The sequence below is a fragment of the Oratosquilla oratoria genome, chromosome 2, assembly GCF_046742065.1.
Source record: "Oratosquilla oratoria isolate Oo_2021 chromosome 2, ASM4674206v1, whole genome shotgun sequence".
Classification (NCBI taxonomy): Eukaryota; Metazoa; Arthropoda; class Malacostraca; order Stomatopoda; family Squillidae; genus Oratosquilla; species Oratosquilla oratoria.
In genome coordinates, this window is record NC_134778.1 from 86,620,982 (window position 1) to 86,640,671 (window position 19,690).

Here is a 19,690-nt window from a genome sequence, read left to right on the forward strand (position 1 = left end):
AAAGAATGAAGATTAGCAAAAGAGGAGTAGAGGTAGTGAATTTGAGGGGATGAGATGGATGGTTGGGGTGAAATGGGCCTTGAACATGAGGGGAATATCTGTTGAGCAAGGGAGACACTGGATGGGGTGAATGGAGAATGGCTATGCATTGATATTATTTTGATGCAAGTGATTTTTCCCCAGTCTTTTCTCTTTTCTGTCTGTTGAGCAAGGAAGGTTGTGGTTTGTGGATATTTTGACACAGCCTAATCAATTTTCTGCATATGGGGACAGGAGAGTTGCCAATTAAGTGAAGTGACCTTGTTGTGGATGTACTATGTCTTGCTGCATTGGTTCTGACCCATGCAGTGGGCAGGAGACAGGGATGACCCTTCATCTACAAGGAGCTGAGGGGGAAACAAGGGTGGTGGGTGGGAGTGGGTGCATGCATTTGACTTGGCTACCTCCCATGTAGAAGGAAGTCCCTGGGATATAGATATATAATCATTAATGGCCAGGATAAAAATAAAAATGTGTGGTACAATCTTTTATACTGTAATCCATAACAAATACAAACTAATAACTACTACTATTTTTTTTTATTTTTTTTTTTTTTTCAAATTTACATGATGGTTGTTGGAGCTGGATATCTTAATTTGTCATGAAAGAGAACAACATACAAAATTTACACAAAAAATTATCATGGTCAGAAAATTAACAAGGAATTGATTAAAATTACTGACTTTTAATACTATACCTTGTATTGGAAAAGATCCTAAGGCCCACTTCTTAAGAATATCACAAATAATGGACTTAGTGATCTGTTTTTAATTTTTATCTTATTTCAAACATCTATGCTTTGTACATTTTTACATCTGATACAATACCAATTACTACATAACTCAATTATTGTGGTCAAATATTGCTGGCAATCAGATATGACAAATGTGATTAATTACTTATGTTCATTAAAACAAAAACTAATTCACACAGACTTTGCATTTTTTTTTAGCAAATGTTTTTAAACATTAATGGGCTCTTGAGGTTCAAAGGCTCTTTTGATGATGTAAATAGTCTTGTTGGACAAGCACATCACATATGCATGGTCCGGGTATGTGACTGAAAAGGAATAAATCATATATGTAATTAAAATGTTATGTAAATGTGTATATTCATCTTTTGTAAATCTATAATTCAGTATATAAACTTAACTCCTTCCACACTGGCTGATACTCTGATGGCCAATAGGCTATTCATCTCTAAGAATCCCTCATTAGTGAAGGAGTTGTATAACATCTCAACTAAGTCCTTCCAGAACAAATTTTATTTTCTATTCTGGTAACTACTGTTTACCTCTGTAGCACCCACTCTGTGGTGAAGTGGTTAATACTGTCATGATAATAATACTTATTGGTCTGAATTTCACTGACTAGGAAACTAAGTACAGAGTAGTTGGCAACAGTTTCTGGGTTTCCCATACATCTCTTTAGCAAGGAGCTTTGGATTGATATCTATTGTATTAGTAAAAGACTTTCTGTCACCAGTTTCACTTAGTGTGATGGTATCATACCATTGTGTATATTATATTTACGTACTGCGTTGTAGCATTGTACAGTTATTGTATTTACCTAGTTGTATTTTACGGGAAGAGAACTATCCTCGCAGTGACCCACTTTTGTATCTTTCAGCATCCATTTTGATCTTAAATTCTTGTATAGTTTTTGCACTCACTGTTTTCTCATTCAGTTTGTTCCAGATTTCTATCACTGTGTGTGGGAAGCTATTCTTTTTCAGATCTCTTCTGTAACTATCCTTTTTAAGTTTATTTTCATGTCCTCTTGTTTTCTTTTATCCCATGTGAATTGTTCAACTGTATTTGTTTTCCTATTACATAATTATCACAACTTTTGTTGGACATTAATTTTACTATATTGTATTAATATAGTAAATGTAACTTTTGTAAAGAGAACCAAAAGAACTACTTATATTTCCCACAAAGCCACAGCTTGGCATCCAGTTTTGTACTTTGCTTCAAAATTGTATGCACACATTTCTTGATTGCAGTGCTTTGGTGACTGCAAATTAATATATTATCTTATGTGTAGTGGGACTTTAATTCGCCACCCCACTACAATAGTAAAAGGAAATACAGTTGAAGTTAAGAGTGAGAGATCTTGGGCCAAGTCTGGAGACCAAAAGCCAGCCCTTCAATTATAGTATGCATGACAAACTTTTGTAAAAGAAAAAAAAAAAAATTAATCAGTAGTCAGCTTTCTGTATGAAAATGGCAAATGTTCTCGCATGACATTTCCTGAAATTTAACTTTTTCTTTCTATTCTGTTATGAACACGATGATACACTAACATTTATTTCCAAAATGTCCATGAATCAGTACTACATATAAGTATTATTGGTTGCCAAATTGTATCACCCAAGAGTTTTTGAAATGAAAGTGCTGCAATAGCTGATATACTCTTACACTTAAATGACTAACAAGAGGCAATTCTCTTCTCATAATCAATCCATTGCCCCAGATATCTCTAGCAACCCACAGCACCCAGGTAAGTAACAGCCACAGTATTGGCCCACAAGTCACTCAAGGAAGAAATATTTTGTTGTTATCTGGGTATAACTATGGTGGGGTTGGTATACTGATGTACATTTGGGTGGCTTTCTATGCTGGGGCTTCGTCTTTCATGGGCACTCCATCCTCTTCTGGTAGTCTCAGTGCAGTGGCACCTCTATTCTTGTAACAAACTAGGTAAACTAGAATATCTATATCGATTTATCATTCATAATATTAACCTAATTATTCAAAAAGAAACATCAAAACAACACCCAAATACATATACCACATACAAATACTCTTCTCTTCCTCCACAACCACCAGACACCAGCCTCCAGAAGCATGCCTGACCCCTAACATCCATCCCTCTGAATCCTCTCTCCGGCAACAGGATCAAGTCCGCCTACCTGACTACAATGCCAACACCATCCAGCCCTTCTAAGTTACCAGAAGAAGCTTGATGATAGCTTTGTAGATAACGGTCCAGGAATTAATAATTCACCCCATTACAATACGACACATTTTGAGGATTGCATTGTACACAATCATGTACACCAACAACACAATCATGCACTACAACTGGTGCCATCTGTAAGGGATTTGTGGGAAACCCTGTTCCAGCTGTGGCATTCCTCAGGGAGATGGGACTGCTCAGTCAGACAATCTAGGGAATGACAACAACAACAAAAACAGGGCTCTATATACAAGAAAAAAGGTACATTCTCTAATGATGAATCTCAACAAAAAGCAATTTTCAATGTTAGCAAATTTGCTAATGACCATCATGACCATTTATAATCCCTTAACTTGTGAAATTAACAAAACATAAAAACCATTCATTACACTTATATTACCTACAAAGTGTCAACAATTATACATGCTAATTATTGCCAATGATGGGTACTTGAAAGTAATGATCTTGTGAGACAGACATTAGAAAGAATCATATTCCTGCTGTCTTTCAAAACTTGTCAACACCCTCACCTCCATCTGAAGGTCCAACTCCACTAAGTCTCCAGACCAGGAAAAAGATTTCTATAAACTTTAACTGTTTCATCCACCTTTTCACACATACAGAGCTGACAGCTGGTGACTCCTCCACTCCTATTCCTACTTCTATAAATTGGAGACAAAAACAGTCCCTACTTTTATGTAACACAAACATTCCTAACTTTTTTTCCTATTGCCAGCCAATGTGGAGCTGTATTTTTCAGTCGGTGAGACTCAAGCACACACTTATTATCATTATTAAGCATGTGCTACCTCTGATGTATTGGCCTTAAAATTTCAATATATGAATCCACCATACTAACTTCTGGTTACCAATTTAAAGATACTAATATCCTCATAATCATGCAGTACAACTAATACCATCATGACCTTATTTAATTCTTTCACAAATGAACTGCTATAATCAGTCTTGCTGAAGTACTACACTTACTTGAGATTTTCTTAAAGGCATCCCCTGAATTTCCAGGCCACAGTGAAGCTTTGCTGGTGCATTTGATGAGACTCATGAGCACATTTGCGACATCTTCTGCATTTTCTAGCTCACCACCTGACTGAATAGACAAATTTTATAACAAAATCTGACATTTACAGCTTGGAAGGATTTTAAGTCAAGTGGTGATATGTATAGTAACTGTAACCTAAGTTGAGCCCTTTGCCATGACCTTGGGAAACCCCCATTATTGAAACATCAAGTGATGACCTGCACATGGCTATCTGTCTCACTATTATTCCGTACATTATTTACTTATGAAATACATATATACATACATCATAACATGACTGTATGGTGTTAGGAATGGCTTGGGATTTGAGGGAAAGACAATGAAACTAAAGTTTCCATTTCACCTGGCAATGTTGCCACCCAAGTTGTCCTTGACCTGGTCACTGCTGGTAGGTCAGGTCATTCACAAACCCTCCTCCACCACCACCCGCATGTTAATAGACTTTTAAAATGCATGGAAATGACAAAAATTAAAAAGGTATTTTGCACTAATAATATTATCATATATGAACTCTGACTACCATGAAAAATAATATAATATATAATGAACCCCCAAAATTGTAGCTTATTCATGTTTTCAAAGAAAAAATAAGGATACAAAAAATGTATATAAAATAATTCTCTTGGTGCTCAGCCTGTACAGCCCACTACAGGACCACCTGTTTATCCCCTGGGGGATGATAACCTCTGTACCTCCTTGGCAAGGTCATAAGGAAGGTGCAACGGGCATGTGAACTTTTTGAGTTGGAATGGCTGTTTTTATGAATGACGTCTAAAACCAGTGTGACCAGTTCAGTCATAATGATTAGGCATCCATGTGACAATGGAATACTGCATCCCTAATGTCCACCAATACAGAGATAGGTTGGCAAGCCATGAAAGCATGACTTCCTAATTCTGAACGCTTCTCAGGATTAAAATTTGGCATCCTGTGTTCAAGACAGTAATGCTCCCTGCTGCTCCATGAAAGCTCACTTTTGTTAACATACACTGATGTAATTCAAGTGTAAAGTTTATGGTAATACTTTTACTACTGTATAGTACTATACTGTACATCATAGTAAAATCTAGCTAACACACTTTGAAATTACTTCTAACATGACTCACACATATATCAAAGCCATAGTTGTATAGAGGATATTAGATGTACACAATATATACAATTATAATGACATATCACCAATATATAGACCCTTGAGTTATGAATGTTAGGTTCTGGGTGTCCAGTTGTAAAAAGACTTGGAAATACGACAGCTTAAGTCATATGAACACATATATGCTCATATTCTGTCACCATTATATCTGTTTGTATGGTTACTACTATAACCTTTTTGTTTATTCTATAATACTATTACTGTGCTTTTCAATCTATTCTAACACCTCTTAACATTTTGTTAATTCACTTCAGCTTTACTTCATATTATTTGTCTTTGCAAGACCAAAAATGGATACTTGCTAGTATTGGTTTTGCAAGAAGGATGGTATTTTTTATATTTCTCCATATGTTTCCTGATAGGAAAACAAATGACTTTCAATCCTATTTTCTACATCTGAGATGTATGTTTCCTATTTTGGACCAAATTCCTAAGAATCTCAACTCAATTGCTTGCTAAAAGCAATTTTTTGTGTTTCATTTTCACAATGCCCCAGGTTTTCCAAAGTCTTAAAGATGAATGTTTTTTGTAAGGATGTGTTGTGAGGTACATGTGGTATGCTGTTGAAGATGATTGAGTAGTATGGAGTGCTGGGGTCGCTTTTTTATTATGTTTAGTTGGATGTATTTGTGTAATCTGGGAGCACTGAATGGGTTTAAGGCTTAGACATAGAACTGCATGCCTACTATTTTCATATACTTTTCTATGGGGAGAATTTTGGTTTGAGTGTGTAGAAGTTCTACTGGGGTGGTTTTAGTGCATCTTCTTAAAGCTTTGCTTTGTGTTGTTTCTAGAATATCTTTATTTCCTTGATTCTTGGAAACCATTTTGTGGAGGTGCATTCAAGTGTGGTTAAGATCTTTTATATATTGTGATGAGTATTTCTTTCTTCTGGCCAAAACCAGTATTTGCAAATGATGATAATATGCTTATTTTCTTGTTAATTTTCAGTCAGGTCCTTGATGTGTGAGCTGAAGGGTATAAAAATTCACTAGGAGTGTAAAGACAAAACATGCTAAAACACCTCACAGAGCAACTATTGGATACAGTGATGAAATAAAAACATATAAATGAAAACAGAAAAGTAAGAAAATTTAAACATTCACATTAACAAACATCTGATTTCTGTGACCTGTGACAGTAAGGTAAATAATGAAACTGAGGTTATTCCATGATGTTTCATAATCTATACTAAAGTACTAAATCATCAGCATGCATGTCACCAGATCAAACAGATTTAAATTTCTATATGAGGGTGTAATGACGAACAGATTCACAATTTCCCAGACTTCCAATAACCAATACCTGTATTCTGTTTTAGCTTCCATACCACCACTTTTAAGAACTAATGTCTAAACTTTTGCTTTCTTCAGTAAATTACTTCACTTCTAAACAATCTAAAGATAAAGCTCTTAATGAATTTTGAGAATTCATGGGTTTTCAGCCATGTAAGCAGTAAATAGTAAGACTTCCTACAATACTCTGACCAAATTAGTAGGGCAAACTGTCATAGTAGAGTGTTAGGCTGGTTGAAGGCAAACTCTGATGGAGAGAGAATTGGGTTTATTTAGCAATGAATGTTTGATGCTGGGGGGGACAAGATGGCAAGGGAGGTGACAACTGTTTCAAGTCGTGTCCCTGAGCAATCTGCACCTTCAGTATTGGTCCATCCTTTATATATACAGGCAGGTCATGACCAATGCTCCTAATTGGCATGAGGTCAAAGTGTGATGGGTAAGGAAGTTGGATGCAAGACGTTTTCAGGATGCCGACTCATGTAGAAAGAGGTTATGAGGCTGGTATCACACATTAGCTCCTTCTAAAGGGTTTTGTTGTGTCTTCACATGATACAATCTAGCACTGGTTAGTCATCTTTGGGGGCCTTACAGGGTTGGTCTTAGGCTGGTGAGCTGCACATATGTTTCTTCAAAAGGGCTTTGTGGTGTCTCACATGGCAGATCCCAACACTGGTTAGTCATCTTGGGGGGCCTAACAAGGTTCATCTATATTGGTGAACTACACATATGTTTCCTCAAATGGTCTTTGTGATGGTCATGTGGCCAGCTGCAGCTCATGTGGCTGGGTGGCATATGAGTCACCTGGCTGGCCCCACAAGCTTCCCTTGGAAGGCCTCAGAGGTTACATGTCATGGGATGGGCCAGGACACACCTTATATACAGTAATTGCAAAGGCCAAAGTAATGTTCAATGCACTTCAAAGTATGCTGAAATATATTTGACTGACATTATATATATATTTTATTTATAAAAAAAAAAAAATACTGCACTTTGTAAAGTACAGAATTAACCTATCATCCTTGTTCTTGGAGTGATTCTGTATTATGGAAAGTGTGGGACATGTTTCAATGTGTGGGATATATTTCAATGTAATTTGAAATACATAAAACATAATACAGAAAAGGGTTAGAAATACAATTCTTGACCTACATCAACTACAGCTCCATCTTCATTAAGAACCAAATGTCCAATTTCATCTGTTATTCTTCCTATGCCATGCATCTTGAAGTCTGTAAATAAGAATAAAAACCACATATGAGTAATAGTGTGCCAATTGACATCTAAGGCAATTTTTGAAAGTTGTGATTTTTTCATCTACTTCAGTGGAATTCTGCATTATGGTGTGACACTATTATGTGCAAAGTTTAAGGAGGATTGGTTAACCACTTCCATACGGTGAAGCCTACGTAGGCGTCATGAGGAGCAAGTGGGTGCGATGATGCCGACGTCGGCGTCTTGATTATGTTTATTGTAGTCGTACCTACGTAACCTCCATTCTCTCTAAACTGGCTTCATCATATTTTTTATGGTTATCAAAATTCACGGGAGAAAGAGAACGAACGATTGAGCACTGACTTTATTTTTTATAATGCGATTATTATGACGCAACATCACACGTCGGGCAGCTAATGCTGCCAGACATGTGATGTGCCCCGGAGTGAAGAGGTTAATATTTAGTGGTGGTGGAATGACTTTAAAATATTCTATCTCTTCCCACAGGTCATGGCTACCTGAAAAAAAGAGTGAGATTTGGTTAGTAGGACATAGCATCGAGTGCATAACTGGTGCCAAGCTCCCAAGCTGAGGAAATGCCCTCCGCCACTTTTTCTTCTATCACAAGGATCAAAAGAAAACAGTTACTGACAGTGCTGCAGAGGTGGCCACGGAAGTTTTGGACTTCTGGCTCCGAGCCCAGATTCCGGTGATTAGGAGAAAGATCGTTTCCCTCTTTGAAGAGTGGAGGGTTCTGCAGAGGAGCAAGCAGAATAAAGGAGTCAAGCCCCCGGGAGACGCAGAAGGCATTTGAAGTCTCCCGGACCTTCTGGACATCACCCACGCTGATGCGCTTGCCCTGATGACCATCAAGCAGGACAAGGACTTCCTCATGGCACAGCGGGAGAAGGGGAGACGGGTTCCATGGCAGGGCATGACAAGAAGTTGGAAGCTGGGGTCCATCGATGTGAGAGAACTGCTCCACGTGGTGGACGCAAATGGTCGCCAATGGCAGAGGAGACCGTGGAATTGGAGTCCTCCTTGTCCTCATCCTCCAGTCCAGTCCGTCCCTCCTCGACCTCCTCATCTGGTGTCGAAGGAGCCTCACCACCCAATCAAGCTAGAATGCAGGGGACCAAGACGATTATGTCCCATGATCTAGTCAGCGCGTAGATCGGACGGGGGTCAACAGCTGTCAGGCTCTTCGAATCGTAGCCGCAATGGCAAGTAGCTGGGGCCATGATCCCCAAGAACTCATCCTCAACCCAGAGTCCATCCGAAAGGCAAGAGCCAAGTACCAGGCATTCCCAGCGGGAGAAATCAAGGAGGCATTCAGTCCGCAGACTCCCCTCACCGTCCACTGGGATGGTAAAATGGTCTCTCAAGACGACAGATCTCTGGCCGACTGGCTTGCCATCACTGTCACCAGTAAAGGTGTGGAGAAACTCTTGGGTGTTCAAGCTGCATGCTGGGACGGGCAAGGCTGCTGTCACAGCTGTCTTTGAGTGTCTGGAAGACTGAGGAGTCAGTGATCACATCATAGGGATGTGCTTCGACACTACCAGTGCAAAAACTGGCGATGTCAACGGAGCCTGCACCTTACTGCAGGAAAATATGGAACGGCCCCTATTCTTGTTCACCTGCCATCACCACGTGCATGAACTTCTAGTTGAAAAGGATTTTGCCTTGTGCTTGGGATCCTCTTCTGGCCTTGAGATCAACCTCTTTTCGCAATTCAAGGAGTACTGGCAGTTCATCGATCGTTTGGCAATCCAGCCTCTTTTCGACCTCCCCAAGACCTTGGCTGCCAAGAAGGAAGTCATTATCAAATCCTTGAATGCTATCATGATCCAGAAGCAGCCCCGAGATGACTACAGGGAACTGGCAGAGCTCACCATCGCCTTCCTTGGAGGTACTCTTCCCGAGATGACAATCCAGCGCCCTGGTGCTTTCCACAGAGTGCGGTGGATGGCACGTATAATCTACTCACTGAAGATGCTGCTGTTCAGAGAGCAGATCACCAGCTTGGTCACGCCGGGGAGATCGCAGGCCTTAAGCGCTTCTCCTTCTTCATCTCTGAGGTCTACGTCATCCGGTGGTTCGAGTCCACTCTCCCCCCACCTACGCCCTGGCCAATGATCTCCAACTGGGAAAGGACCTCCTGGAATACCATGATTCTCCTCTTGGAAAGGCATGCTTCAAGGTACTGAATCATCATTTCTGGTATCTGAGTGAACACCTGATCTGCCTGTCCCTCTTCAACCTACGGCTCTCGCCCTCTACCAAACAAGCCATTGCCCAAGCCATCCTGCACCAAGAAGGAGCAGAGAAAGCCCCCAAATGAATCAACATTCCAAAAGAGTGTGTAAAAACGGCAACGCTGTCTTTGTTTGCCTCTAAGAGGTCTCGACGTCTCCTGGATATTCTCGGTATCTTGCCAGACTTCCTTTCCACAAATCCGCAGAAGTGGGAAAAGGAGAAGACATTTGGTGATGCCTGCTACCTCATACAAGGAATGCGTGTGGCCAATGACACGATGGAGCGAGGGGTGGCGTTGATGCAAGCGTTCAATCTTCGCCTAATGAAAGACGAGGAACAGCGCCAGTTCCTCCTCCAGGTCACTGAAGACCACCGCTGCTGCCAGCCCAGCACCTCCTCCAAGGAGGCGACAACGAGTGGGGTGGTCTCCCATGATACCCCCCACCATAGGGGCTAATACTGCGTGTGTGCACCGCAGGGGGTAGGAAAGTTTTGCCAAAAAAAGGGCAGAATATTGCCATGAAGCACTTGAAAAGATGACTTCCCTTACATAGCTGAAGGAGGAATTACAAAATTGTCATCTACCATCTTAAATATCACTCGACCATGCTGAAAATTTGCATGCAGTACTTCCTCAGTATAATGCAGAATCCCAATAAAGTATGATAAAAAATTCCAACTTTTGATTTTTATTGGCACCCTAATGAGTAATTTCTGTAAGCATAAGAAGAAATAGTTAAAAAAAATTCTAGCTGGTAGGGAATGCAGTTTCTCAGAACCAACTTCTACTGGGTACCAAAAGACTGTAAGATGGTGTTCTCCAAGAAGCAATATTATCATTAATACTGTTCCATTTTTTCACACATGACCTCTTTCTTCAAGTGCACAATGCTTATTATGCAGCTTATTTAATATTACCTAATCACATATGCATAATACCTTAAATAAAAAAAAGGGAGATTCCTATCAAAAACAATCAAACATATCTCGCCGAGCTAGAAATATCTGGAAAAGAATTCTTATAAACACTGCTCATTTCCAGCAACCATGGAATTTGTTTTTATATATATAAATATATATATATATATATATATATATATTTATATATATATATATATATATATATTTATATATATATATATATATATATATATAAACAAAATTAATACAAATGGCATTTTGAAGCTTGCCAACATCTAAGTTGTACCTTTTTGTATTGCTTTAAGCAACTTTTTTGTTATTAATTTCTGCCACTAAGACCATATATTACACTGATACATTTTAATTTACAAAATTAATATGTAATTCTTTACCAATATATTGCTTAGGTGCCTCTGGAGTAATACCATAATCTCTCTCAAGGACAATTTTGGTACATCCTGGAGGAATTTTTTATGGAAGATAAGGTTAGGCTCTAGTAAACTTTGTTTTAAATTCTTAATTTTTTTATTAAACTTATACCAATTATTCTTAACTGCATTCAATTATATACATGTTCCTCATTTTTTACCATAACTGTTTCCTTTGCATGGAATATCTCAGACATGGTAGCCACAGGACTGGTTACTAAGATTTCTGGAGTGACCATGGCCATTCCCCATTAGGAGACCGAAATGGACTAAACTGCACCAAAACAGAGTCAATATGTGCTTTTCCTAGTCATAAGATAAGAGTTATGACCATAAATATATATCATTGAATGTGTATTATGATATATAATTTCATAGTGGTTTTAGTGTCACTTTGCAAGTCACTCGATCAAATCTAATTCAGCCAAAAATTGTCAGTCGCCATATTGCATGCTGTACAACAGAATACATGAATGTGAGAATCAGAATACATGAATATTGGTGTAGCATATTTGTAGATGGCACTTTTTTCTGTTTTGATTGATGACCTAAACAATATCAGGATATTATAATTTACAGGTTTTTATTGACGATATACATTACTATAGGCATAGCACATTTATGCTAAGGTGAAGTAGGTCCAAATTGCATAGCTGCTCTTTGTTTAAATGAGCAAGATATACCTGTCATCACCCAAAGTGAAGTCAGTGACTAAAGTTTAGTAAGTCATCTTTAGTTACCTCTTTTCTACATTAATGGAACTTTTTTCTCATTATATGAGCAAATATGGTATTCTTTAGAAGTGCACACCTACACGCTATAGCATTAAAAAATTAAATATCAATTTTCTAAATAATAATATATCAATGTAATAAGTATTTTTCTTGGCAGAAATCAATATCAGAAAACATTGCTAAAATCTATGCAGAAACAAATAAAGTCATGTTGCTTCCTTCAAACATCACCTTCCCTTTCGGCTTTGATAGATTTGGAGGCTGGAGACAACAATGACAACACTAATGACCTCTAGAATTACAGGTACCGCATTACTAAATGCAGGTCAGGTTAGGTTAGAATAGATGAATTCATCATATTTTAATTCTTTCAACCTCTGACTCAACCAAAACAAAGATGGCATCTCAAGCAACCAAAGTGGCTGTGTTTGTGTTTATAGCTTATAGCAACTAATTCTATTATTGACTTCCACCAAGAACAACTTATATTACATTGATGTATTATAATTTACAAAATTATCATTTAATTTTCTATTACTATATCGCATTGGTGTGCACTTCTAAATATTTACCGCAAAAACAAAGCAACATATAATGAACAATAAGATAAGTAGGACATTACAAAAATAGGAAAATTTTCAGAAATTATAATACATCAATGTAATATGCCATTTTCTTGGCAGAAATCAATAACAATAACAGAAATCAATAACCAATTTACTAACGAACAAAGTCGCGGTGGTTGAATGATAATGATAAACAGACGATGGCAGAACCCCATATTCTTTCATACAGTCCAAGGAAGTCCTATTGTCTTTGTAACAGCACTTATTAACATCACCCTGAGTTGAAGAACACCCGGTCCACAATGTGAAAGCCAGCATCTAACTGACAGTGACTGGACTAGACAGATGACAACATGGCATCTCGACTGTATCCTAGCAGCTTTGTTTGTTAGTAGATTTGCTTGTAGCAAGATTTTTTTTTATCTATTTCCACCAAGAAAATCACATATGTTCATGTATTATAATTTACAAATTAATATTTAATTTTCTAATGTTATATCATGTAGGTGTGCACAATTAAAAAAAAAATACCCAAAAATATTACCTATACCACCCAACTTGATAATTTTGGTATTATTTAAGTTGCGCACACCTACGCAATATAGCATTAGAAAATGAAATATTAATTTTGTAAATTATAATACATGAATGTAATACACAATTTTCTTGGCAGAAATAAATAACGAAAAACCTTGCTACTAGCAAATCTACTAACAAACGAAGCCGCTAGGATATGGTACAGATGCCATGCCAGTACAGTCACTATCAGACAATAGGTATCATGTTGTGGACCAGGTGTTCTCCAATTATAGGTGATGTTAATAAGCATTTTTACAAATACAATAGGGCTTCCTTGGACTTTCTGAGAGAACACAGGTGTTCTGCCGTCGTCTGTTAATTGCCTAAGATACAATAATAATAAGGCTGTCAACATCTGTGACAATGATGACCTGGATGATCAAACCGGGTAGCTGCTTCAGTTAGCGATATGGCGAGTGAATGTGTCACTGTGTTCAGCGCCGAAGAGGTACAATCTCTACTTAGTAGAATTGAAGCCTTGGAGGATGCTGTTAAGTGCCTTAAGGAGGAGAATCGAGTTCTCCGCTCGAAGGCCCATGATACGGAAGGCAATATTAGCGATGAGCATGGATGGAATACGGTGAGAAATAAGATGCGGAAAAGTGGAAAAAAGTCCTCACCAGCCCCACTGAAATGCAAAAACTCGTTTCAAGTGCTGGCAAATCTGCAGGAAGAAGGAACTAATGAAATCCAAGAGAAGAAGGAAAGGGCAGACGCTGGATCCCTGCCCACAGGTAAGATTTTGGTAGTAGGAGACAGTCAAGTGAGGTATTTAGACAGGGTTTTCTGCGACAAAGATAGGAAGCATAGGACGCAGGTGTGTTTCCCCGGCGCGGGCATAGATGATGTTAGAGATAGGATTGAAGAGTGTCTAGTAGGGGAAGGTAAGGACCCAGTAGTTTGCTTAAGTGCCGGAGGAAATGATATAGGTAAGGTAGGGAGTGAGGAATTATTTGCGCGGTACCGAGATGCGCTAGACAAGATCAGAAATAGGGGAGGTGTTCCTGTAGTATGTGGAATCTTTCCGAGGCGTAGAGTTGGAGGCATGTGGCATTCCAGGGCTATTGCAATGAATTGCAGGCTGGCAAAACATTGTAAGGCTAATGGATGGGCATTTGTCGACAACTGGGACCGCTTTTATGGTAAGAATCACCTATACACAAGGGACGGAGTGCACTTGTCTCCCAAAGGATTTCGGCTCCTTGCTGAATCCCTTGAGCGAGAAGTAGGCATCCTACAGGGTTTTTTCGGGTAGATTATGTGGGAGTAGGGGGGGTAGTATCGGAATATAGTTTAGGAAATAGAAACAACTTAGAGGACTGTACAAAAAATCACCAAAGCAGGTGGAGGGAAGATAAACTTAAAGTTTACTATACAAATAGTATGAGCATAATTAACAAAATTGATTTGCTGCGAGGTAAAGCATGCGTAGAAAATTTCGATATTATAGCCATTACTGAATCCTGGATCAACATGGCTGATAAACATTTCCTTCCGGAAATCGAAATAGAAGGATATAAGTTTTTTCATAAGGATAGGGTCGGCAGGAATGGGGGAGGTGTAGCACTTTTCATTAAAAATACATTAAACTGTATTATCAACAATTCGATTAAGGAAGAGGACTGTACGGAATCTATTTGGGTAGAGATTATAGGCAAGAATAAGAAAGTTATTATTGGCGTCTTGTATAGACCTCCTAACCTTAGCATTGAGCAGACTGATTCCCTAATTCATGAAATTCACAGAGCGTCCCAGTACAAAAACGTTGTAATCATGGGAGATTTTAACTATAGAAACATTGACTGGGAAACTTTAATAGGAGATCATGAAGCGAAACAATTCCTAGATGTGGTGCAGGATAATTTCCTAAAACAAATGATTACCGATCCTACGAGGGGACAAAATACCCTGGACTTAATTCTAACAAATAATGAGCACCAAATTAGCAGCATAATAGTGGGCGATAGTCTAGGCTTTAGCGATCATCAAGAAATAAGATTTAATATTATTTGGGAAAAAATAAAAAGTACAAATAACGTTCAAGTACCAGACTTCAGGAAAGCAAACTTTGACAATATAAAAACCTATTTGAAATTAAATACGAAAAACAATCCGGACGTTTCAAACATTCTTGATTCTCGTTGCGGGGCTGATAGTCAGAAGTGGGTCAAGGAGGATACGCGTACCTTGGGTCAGGTCTGGGTCAAAGAGAGAAATACGCATACCTTAGGTCAGGTCTGGGTCAAAGAGAGTGATGCGCGTGCCTTGGGTCAGGTCGATTCGGGGCGACGGCCCAAAAATCAGGTCAGTACTTTGGATGAGATGTATAGCAATCTGGCAGATCTAATTATTAATGCACAAAACACATTTATCCCCCTAAAGTCAATACGAAAAAATAGTAATACTCCCAAATGGATGACGGACAGATTGAAACATGAGATCGGAATTAAAAGAGGACTTTACATAAAAATAAAAAACGGGGAATCACACCTTAGATCAAGATATAACGAAATGGCAAAGCTGGTTAAAAGGAATACACGTTCAGCGAAACGTAATTATGAAATCAAGGTTGCCAGTCAAGCAAAATCCAACCCAAAGGGTTTCTTTCACCTCTATAGAACAAAAAATAAAGAAAGAATAGGACCAATTAAAAACGATGAAAATGTCATGATAGAATCGGAAGAAAAAATGAGTGAGGAGTTTAACAATTATTTTCTATCGGTGTTTACTAATGAGAGGTTAGATAAAGTACCTGACTGCGATCCGATTTTCAGAGGGGATGAAGAAAATAGCCTAACTAATATCAGCATTAGTAAAGAAGAAGTTATCAAGCAGATTGACAGACTTAAAGCTACAAAATCTCCGGGTCCGGACAAAATTTTTCCAAGAATGCTTAAAGAGTGTAAATTTGAAATCTGCGACCAGTTAACTGAAATATTCAATAAATGACACTGGTTCTGTTCCAACTGCTTGGAGGCAGGCAAACGTTGTTCATGTTTTTAAGAAGGGAGATGGATCGACCATATGCAACTACAGGCCAATCAGTTTGACATCGGTTATAGGAAAAATGCTTGAATCAATAATAGTAAATAGACTCAGAGAACACATTGAAGGGCATAATTTAATTCGTGATTCACAGCATGGTTTCTCCAAAGGTAAGTCATGCGTGACTAATCTTCTATCCTTTTACACTAAGGTATATAAGGCGTCAGACAACAATGAAAATTACGATGTTATTTACCTTGACTTTAGCAAAGCGTTCGACAAAGTGCCACACCAGAGACTACTAAATAAAATCAAAGCCCATGGCATAGGAGGAAAAGTGTTAGAATGGATTAGAGCTTGGATTAGTAACAGAAAACAGCGGGTCACCATAAATGGAATAAAATCTAGGTGGGGCAATGTTACTAGCGGGGTCCCCCAGGGCTCGGTTTTGGGTCCCTTATTGTTCATTATGTATATAAACGACTTAGACGATGGGTTAAATAGTGATGTTAGTAAGTTTGCGGACGACACTAAAATAGGACGCCTAATTAGGTTAGGAGAAGACGCCCAGATTCTGCAGGATGATCTTAATAAACTGTTAACATGGTCGGTGAAATGGCAAATGAACTTCAATATCTCTAAGTGTAGCGTGTTAAATGTAGGGCTACACAACCCCGAAAATAGATACAACTTAGATGACACGTTTTTAGAAAAATCTGAGTGCGAGAGGGACTTGGGAGTTCTGGTGAGTCCGGACCTTAAAACCAGGAAGCAACAGGTGCGGCACGATAATACCATCAAGCCGATCAGAGCACGCACCGACCGGTATAAGAAGAGCCACATACCGACATTTGTGGACTTAATCAACAGCAAGAATTAACATTGTTGTACTTCACACCTATTACTCAGCTTACTGTTTTTGTCTATTTTTTTTCAATGCATATAGCATCTTTTCACTGTCATAGTAGTATATTGTTATAATCTTGTAGGATGTATATTTTCAGCAAATAAAGCAAACAGAGCATTAGGCTTCATTGCTAGGACGGTAACAAATAGAAGTGCAGAGGTAATTATTAAACTCTATCTAGCGATAGTTAGACCCATCCTTGACTATGCGGTACAGTTTTGGTCTCCGTCCTACAAAATGGACATAAATTCACTAGAATCAGTACAGAGAAGAATGACCAAAATGATACAAGGACTCGGAAATTTGCCTTACGAAGAGAGGCTTAGGCACCTAAACTTACACTCTCTGGAAAGACGCAGAGTGCGGGGTGATCTAATAGAAGTGTTCAAGTGGATCAAAGGCTATAACAAGGGTGATGCAAACAAGGTCATCATAATAAAACAACAGGGCAGGACTCGCAGTAATGGGTATAAACTGGACAAATTTAGATTTAAGAAGGAAATAGGCAAGAATTGGTTTACAAATAGGGTGGTCAATGAATGGAATAAACTTAGTAGCCACGTAGTAAGCGCTGAAACTATCAGTTGTTTTAAAAAACGATTAGACAACTTTATGGATGGGGACGACAGGTGGTGATGGATACGGAGCTGCCTAGTGTAGGCCTTATGGTCTTTTGCAGTCTCCTTTATTTCTTATGTTCTTATGTACTAAACATAGGTTAGATTATGTAGGTTAGTTAGGTTAGGTTAGAATAGACTAATTTATCATCCTTTCATTTCTTTGACCTTGGCATCTATCAAAACAAACATGGCATATCATTCAGCCACTGCAACTTCATTCATTAATAAATAGGTTTTAACGACTTCTTTTGTTATTGAATTCCACCAAGAAAATTGCATATTACGTTAATCCATTATAATTTACAAAATTAATAAATTACTATAAATTGACCATAATTAATTTTTTATTGCTATATTCATATTGTGTAAAAGTGCACAACTTAAAAGTTACCATAATTTTCTTTTTATATACAGTATGCTCAGCCTCAATCACTGCATCACTAACGAATTTAAAAACACTATGAAATTGTATAATACACTGTAATCGTTTGTTCATGGTCATAACTCTCTTCTTATGGCTAGGAAAAGCACGTAATTTTTCAGTTTCGGTGCAATTCGGTCCATTTCGGTCACCCTCACCCTGATGACATGCCAAGCCTCATTCACCATTCCTAATCTTCCAGGTGTTTAATTAATAATCATTTCACAACGCCTCGTATAAAAAATTACGTTTGGTGCTAATTATACAGGGCAGGTCATATAATTTTTTTTTTTTTTCATTTGCGATTGCTAAAACAACAGGGGCTAATTTAACAGCACTCTCTAGCAGCCGTCTAATAAAATAGAAATATAACCAGTAGTAATTCTAATAATAAGAAAACTACTTGACAAACGTGCGTACTTACAACGGTTTGTCAATCATAGATTTACACATACCATTCAGGTTTCACATTGACGTACTCCCACTGACTCAACACCTGCTGACCACTTATCATCTTTGTTGACATCGTGTTCTTAATGTACGTTGTGTTGGATAGTACCGTGAAAACGCATAATAGTTCATGGTACATGTATTTTGAACACACTCCTAAATTTATGTATTATGACCATATCTATTTACATTACATATATACATAATACTTGAGCATATGGTGTGGATGAATAAACGAAAACTCAACTTGGTGTCTTCCCTGTGAACCACAAACGAGCAAAATCAAAGTAGCACTAATCCATGACGTTAGATCTATTGAATTAGTAATTTAGTAGTAAGGTAGTATTCTATAATTTTGATAGAGTCACTGATTTCTACGTTTGTATTTGCTTAAAATATAGGGGAACTTTTGAAGTAAAGGGGTTTGATTTGGGGTCCTATTCTTCAAACCTAATCTAAACATTTCATTTCTGTTTTCTTTTTTTGTTTTGTTTTGTTTTTTTGTCAAGCATGGTACCATTATTCTTCAAAAAGGGCAAAACTAGGACCGCTAGTATTCATAGGGGGCAATAGGGACCCCATTCTTCAAAAGCTCCAAAATAGGGATCCAAATATCCTCACAGGGAACACATACCCGGTATATATTTATATATATTTCTTATTGCTGTGCCCCGTTGCGGCCTTTCCCACAGTTCTTATTCGACTCAAACAGTTAAACTTATTCATCTTTTCAAAACTGGGTAACTTGCACCAAGGAAGGTACAAGATATCTTTCTCCGAAGTTTTCTAATTATATTTCGCCACATTGTCGATCACTAAAGTAGTCTCATTTTTCTTTCGTTTAATGTATTTTTAACAAAATTACACCCTTTTCAACAACTAATTTTGTAAAAATTTTGTATATATGTATGTCTAAATTGTATTTTATATTGTTGAATAAACCTTAACTAACTAACTAACTAACAAAATTACATGTAAGTTACTGTAAGACTTGTAGCCCACTTACCTAATTTCTTCGATTTCCTGGTTCTTCAATTGCTTCTGTTTCACTCTTCAGTCCCCCGACGCACTCACTTCTCTCACTCTACAATTACCGAA

The 19,690-nt window shown here is 38.0% G+C and overlaps 1 protein-coding gene across 1 annotated transcript; it reads right to left on the reverse strand.

The window, feature by feature from the left end:
- Nucleotides 1-796: 796 nt before the first annotated feature.
- Nucleotides 797-18,891, reverse strand: Lamtor4 (Late endosomal/lysosomal adaptor, MAPK and MTOR activator 4). Its single transcript, XM_076212416.1, has 4 exons — nucleotides 18,839-18,891; nucleotides 7,660-7,739; nucleotides 3,987-4,107; nucleotides 797-1,098 (listed from the first exon to the last, which is right to left on the reverse strand). The coding sequence occupies exons 2-4, from the start codon at nucleotides 7,729-7,731 to the stop codon at nucleotides 1,001-1,003; spliced, it is 291 nt and encodes a 96-aa protein (XP_076068531.1). The 5' UTR covers nucleotides 7,732-7,739; nucleotides 18,839-18,891; the 3' UTR covers nucleotides 797-1,000.
- Nucleotides 18,892-19,690: the final 799 nt, after the last annotated feature.